We start from the raw sequence: 6,194 nt of genomic DNA, 5'->3' as shown, positions 1-6,194 counted from the left end.
CTTACGATGATGTTGGGCAAATGCTAACAAATTCGCGTGCCGTCGTCGAGATGGACTCAGCACAGCTCGACTGTCAAACTGTTATAATTAATCACTTAATTTAAAATAGGTCCAAGCAATTCATCCCTCTGAGAAAATAGTTCGGAAACCCGAATGATAAATTTCAAGATAGAGAAATCTTTAAAAAGTATTGAGGTCCAGAAGAATGGAAACAGAGGGCTGATATTGAATTTCCACGGTGGAACAGGGCAGGAAAAATCAGTTAAATAAGAGTACAAAAAATATAACTCAGTACTCACTGCAGTGAGTGACAGAGAGCGCATTTTCTCGTCGACGAAAACGTGAAGTCACGGACGGACGAACGGACGGACGGACAGACGGACGGATATGGTTAGCACAATAGCGCATTTTTTCCATAATTGAGAAAATGCGCTAAAAGCGGGCCGCGACTAGAACAATTATATTTACAAGGTTTACATTTTCGGAAACAATTAAAAACGAGCAGCATCCGCCTATCGTGGAGATTGGTTAATATAAGAGCATTTAAATGCACGACAGCGATAACGTACGTCAAATAAGACCTTCATTTGTGGAACCTTCATTATAAAGTTTAATGTCATAACTGTAACATATACATAAGCTTGACGTCTCAACAATAACGCGCACATAAGCTCGACGCCCTAACAATAACGCATAGAAAGCTTGATGACGTAACGATAACGCACACATAAGCTTGCAAGCCGTAATGATAACACATACATAAGCTTGCAAGCCGTAATGATAACACATACATAAGCTTGACATCGTAATTATGAAGCAGAGGCAGCTTCATGACGAAACTTCGAGATTCTTTCAAAATGAATAAATAAATTTTTGGACACATATTACTCAGATCTAACATAGAACTAAATCATAAAAAGATGTTCATAAATCTCACAGATTAAATCACAGAACATAAAACAGGCAGTAGAGAGATGTCTTTTTAAGAAACCCGTTCCTTACGTAAATAAAATGAACGGTAAGTCTTTGAGATTAATTCTATCACAAAAAATAGTGATGAAATTCATCCTCTAACAAATAAAATAGCTAAATAAACCAGTGATCTACATACTAGAATACATGGCTAGGGTAAAAAAATACAAAAACGAACTTCGCGTTAGGACACGAGCGCGTTATCTGATGCGGAACTTTATAATATGTGACAAACTAACGGTAATTGGCACTCATCATGTCACTCAGAACGTTGGTAATATCGTACATATTTTCCTGTTTCAACATTGAGACCTTTAGGCTTTGTATCATCCAACCAGAACAGCCATGAGGATTGCTTAAAATTAATCACTGCTGCACCCTTCCGAGTAATTATGATTGAACATTCCGTTAACACATATTATCTTGACTAAACAAACTCAACATTATGGATACAATCAATTCATTATTATCCACTGAAAAAACGCAGACTCAGAAGGATTTGTGAATAGACATACAGTAAGCTAAGGCTCAACAGGTAGAGATTATATGCATCCAAGTAAACACAGTTGAACCACTGTAGAAAAACAGAAAATATACAGTAAAAGAGTACTATTCAAGATCAGGTCTTAACTTGGGTACAGTTTCCTGTCGCTCTTGTGCAGGTACAAAATCAATCAGAAAATTTACGATCGCCATTGCAAAAGCTTCGTGAGTTGAACCAGCCAAGTAAAGAACACTTGAGCCCGAATAACAGGACAGGTAACTGACACGAGAATAATTTCCAAACCACGGAACTAAACAAAAGTGCTCTCTAACTCAAATTTTACGAAAAACATCTGGACAGCTGTGGAAAATTAACATTTTTACCACGCAGTCCAACGTCATAAAAAAACTTGTTAATGCTTCATTTAATGCGACTAAAAATACTTTCGCAGGACGCGTTAGCGGTTAGACCATAAGTGTCTCATCCTTGGATTGGCGAGGTAGGGTATCAGCTTAATAGTCCACTAGAGGGGGTCACTAAAAGAAAATCTTATGAAGAAACAAACTGGCATAGCAGCAGAAATGCCGGCGAGTGACCGAAAACAGCCTTACACAATCACTCATTTCAATACACAATATGATTTGAGATTCTTCGAACTATTACATATTATAGCATACATGAGATTCCATTGATAATAACACGCCTGCATTGTAATTATCTGTTAGCATCGCACTTGGATGGCGTGTAGCGGCGTATTTGCGCGGCGGTGAGAGGTTTACACGAGCTGGTCATACCGCGTAAATGTAACATATTCCACAACTTGTACATCTGCAGAGGCTCCATTTCATGCCCCATAGAAGCGGTCTGGTAGAGACAAGGATTTGTTGGTCTAGTTTGGTAAGAGAAATCGATACTGTCCTGAGGCTTGACCCCGATCATTCGGGCTAAAATGCCCGTGATAAAAACGTCCTCGAGGTGGAAGAGCGGCGTGTGCATCCCGGCTGCAAGAAGCGGAGTCAACACGTTGCCTGACAAAACGTAGGAGGTGCCTGATACGTAATTAGGATAATGATCACCTTGATACATGTACCGAGGTGAGAACCATTTGCTTGTTGGGTTGAGAACAGGCCGAACGTAGCAGAAAAGACAACCCAGGATGAGCTTTTCTGAAGTGTCGTTAGCAAGTAAAGTTCTTTGTAAATTTGGCACGTGTAGAAAGACATCATCATCCACTTTAGCAACGTAATTGACGTCGGGACAATGATTCGTTATGTACTTGATCATGAAAAGGCTCTTCAGAGTCAAGTTTTGGTATGTATCAACAAAATCTTCGACAATGATATCCCCGTACACTTCTTGCTCGTTCATCAACGAAGCACTTACGCCAGACTCAGAATTTTCCCGACCCAAAATGAAGAAGAGTTTGCCTTTGAGTGTACGATTGAGTTCGGCAAAAGTAGAAAGCTGTACACGAGGCCCTGAACGGCCGCGCGTGTGATGCACTGAAGCTGTGGTGGCTGTCTTCGTTTCATCAGAAGCAGACTTTGCAGGTATGGGCAAGTTGTCCTTCATATCATGTTTACCATCAAGAGAAAAAAGCTCTCGAGTCATGCCTTGAGACGCGCCCCCAGCAGCCGAGACTTTACTATTCCTCAGAAGCGGACTCGGCTGGTCGAGGTAATCCTTCCTCACGACGTAGGTCGACTCTACATCCTTGTTGTCGAGGGTGTTCCACCCATCACTGAGTTGCAAAAGTTTTCTGGTGGTCGTCGCACTATCCACTTGACGGATCCACTGACCGTAAGTATTTCTGATAGCCTTGCGCCGTTGGCTGTTGCCTGGACTGCTTGGCACCACCACCACCAGGAACTCGTCTCCTGAGCATCCCTCGCGGGGCATCAATAGCGTTTGCTTCGCTGTAGACACGTAAGCTGACACGTTGCGGTCAGTGACGGTGGTCCACGGGAAGAAACCTGCAAAAGCAACATTTTTTATGAAGATGCTCAAAAAATATTAATGGTGCATGCTTCAAGCAAACTTAATTCTCATCAATTGTTTTTTTTGATAAATTTCGAAAGCAATAAGGATGTAACAGGTTTTTTGGCTTAGGATTGTGCTTTACTAAGGCATTATTACAACCACGAGAAAGAACCTACTAACTGGGAGGCTCAATAGAGACGCTGCTCATACGATGCCCTGCCATGTACATGATAATACAGACGACCACAGCCACGAGCAGCAGCAGCCGACTTGACCGCAGCCTGCCAAGCATCGCCTGCACAAAACAAAAGCGCTGTCACCACTTCATCTTGAATTGGCGTAAGGAAAAACTCTCACTTGCTTTTTAAGTATAACATAGGCTGTGTTGGTTCTAAATAACGCATAAACATCGTCCTTTTGTGCAGCTGCATGACTTGCCTAGTGCATTACTACTCCGGAAGCAAAATCCTCTTGACACTCTATGAAAGCAAACATACAAAATATCCAATTAAAAAACCTAATTAACGAAATAAGTTCAATACAGATGAGGGGATAAATTAAGAGGAAGGTAAATTCCAAGGCCAAATTTAACAGCAAGTGCCTGGTGTTGTTGATGTGAGTGGCTACCATCATCCCCATCAGCAATATGCAAGAATCGCATCTGTTCCAAATCTCTCATGACGATTGAAGTTTATGGTTGTAGCAAAGCTAGGTTTAACATTACCTTCTTTCACAAAGTTTGGGAAAAATATAACTAGTGGATAAATTTAATCATTTTACAGCAACTTTATCAATTACTTCCCCTCCCCTGATTGTTGAATTATAAAACTTCATGCGGACAACAATCATCACTGTAAGTAACAAGGAAAATAAGCAACAAAGTAGAGGGTTAAGGTTTGAGGCTAATCCTGAACTAAAGAGTATAATAGTAAACTGCACATATGTGAAATCAGAGTGCTCTAATGAAGCAATTTGTGATAAATGTTCAATATGCCAAGTTTTAATCCGCAAGATCTACTAGAAGCATACAATTTTTACAAAGTATGAAAGGATAGTCAAAATATGAGTAAGAAAAATATGTGCATAGACCTGAAGGAAGCAATGAAAAATTACACAAAAGGAGCCTATTGTCCTAGGTTCATGGAATCTGTCATGGCATAGCACAACAGATTGCACTATAAGCGATAGTTGAAATGCAAATTGCACCACACAAGAGGCACTAGCGTGCACGCAGTGATTACAAACCACCAATATTGCCAAGACATAACTTGCATCATAGTAATGAAGAGCAATGGAAATGGAAACTAGTCAAGTTTTTTATATCTACAAATTAAATATTACAAAAACAATATTCTGCTGATAACAAGTAAACTCATTGTATTACTAGAAGAGCATCTGAGTCAGCAGAATAAATTTGTCAAGATGGGTTCAACAGCACTGGTAACCTCAAGCTAAAACCATGAACATTAATTGCAGGCAGTCAAACGTTTTACAAACCTTCTGCAAGGCAACTCACTGCACCTATGCCCCTACAGCATGCAAGGCAACTCACTGTACCTATGCCCCTACAAGTCACAACAGAAAAATAGATGAAAAATAACTTCATCAGAAATAAGATTATTCAAGGATAAAAAATAATATCAATCCAAACTGATGTCTACAAAATGTACATAAAATATTTCAATCATTTTAAATAACTAATACAAAATCATTAAAGACTGAGACCCCAATTTTGTTATCAAAATTGTTATAACATTAAATGTTTTTAAAAATAGTTTTTTGGTTCCTCAGGGATAAAATTAATACAACATGACGTATAAAAATATATGACAGTTGACCATGGCTCTTACCTAGAACTAAATAAACTATATACTCCAAAAGTGGATACAAACATCTCATTGGGATAGTCTGAATCAAAATGCAAAAAAACTCACCAAGAAATTTGTTTCACCAGGGCTGTCCAATGGCTGAATTTTGCCACCAAATGAAGGAGGTGCAGAACAGTGAAGCTCCTTATATGGAACAGCAGTCCTTGCCTGGAACTTCTTACCTAACATAGCCTCAAATATGATGAACAGTTAAATTCATTAAGCTTCTTGTATATAGAATAATCTAAAATTAGTTAGGCAACCACTTTAGATGGAAATTTTTCAGCAAACTCATTTTCAGTGGTTTAAAATAGTTACCTGAAAATTTTAAAGAATTAAAAGGCATGCTTATTTATTATTTACTAACTAAAAAAGAACGTAGGTACTTCAATAATATCCAATTCTGGTCAACCGAGGCACTGATTTTGATGACTGGAAACAATTTCAAGCATTGGGAGTGCAGCCATGGACCAAAAAACTTAAACAAGCCCTGGCACCCATGCCTACCCTCATAATGCGATAACTATACTCAGCCACAGAGCCAAGAAGCACTAGGTAACTGACTTATCTCACCACTCCAACTCTAAGTCAGCATGGTCCAGAGTCAGCACTGGTCTTACTCCACAGAATTTTACCCCACACTATAAGTTATCATTTGAGCCAGAAGCCTTACTATCTGCAGACCACACCGGATCATCATAAACCTGCTCTGCTCAACACTTGACTGGCATAATCCAGCCACACTCCACGGACAGAAGTGCATCTGGCCCAACTAATTCCACCATGCCCCAGCTCTCTGCCTTCTACACCCAGAAGGCTTTTCTTGCTCACTGATCAGTTTTGAGCGAGGCACTATGGATAGAAGATCTGCATGAATTGCTCTCTAGGCA

General features: G+C 39.7%; 1 protein-coding gene across 1 annotated transcript; it reads right to left on the bottom strand.

The window, feature by feature from the left end:
• Positions 1-388: 388 nt before the first annotated feature.
• LOC108672865 (lactosylceramide 1,3-N-acetyl-beta-D-glucosaminyltransferase B-like) lies at positions 389-5,623 on the bottom strand. Its single transcript, XM_018160617.2, has 3 exons — positions 5,371-5,623; positions 3,617-3,731; positions 389-3,429 (listed from the first exon to the last, which is right to left on the bottom strand). Exons 1-3 carry the CDS (start codon positions 5,491-5,493, stop codon positions 2,171-2,173), a joined length of 1,497 nt encoding a protein of 498 aa, XP_018016106.1. The 5' UTR covers positions 5,494-5,623; the 3' UTR covers positions 389-2,170.
• Between the last annotated feature and the right edge of the window lie 571 nt (positions 5,624-6,194).

The sequence above is a fragment of the Hyalella azteca genome, unplaced genomic scaffold (genome assembly GCF_000764305.2).
Source record: "Hyalella azteca isolate HAZT.00-mixed unplaced genomic scaffold, Hazt_2.0.2 contig971, whole genome shotgun sequence".
In the NCBI taxonomy this organism is placed as follows: Eukaryota; Metazoa; Arthropoda; class Malacostraca; order Amphipoda; family Hyalellidae; genus Hyalella; species Hyalella azteca.
The sequence above is the reverse complement of the archived record's forward strand: the minus strand, read 5'-3'. Positions and strand labels throughout refer to the sequence as shown.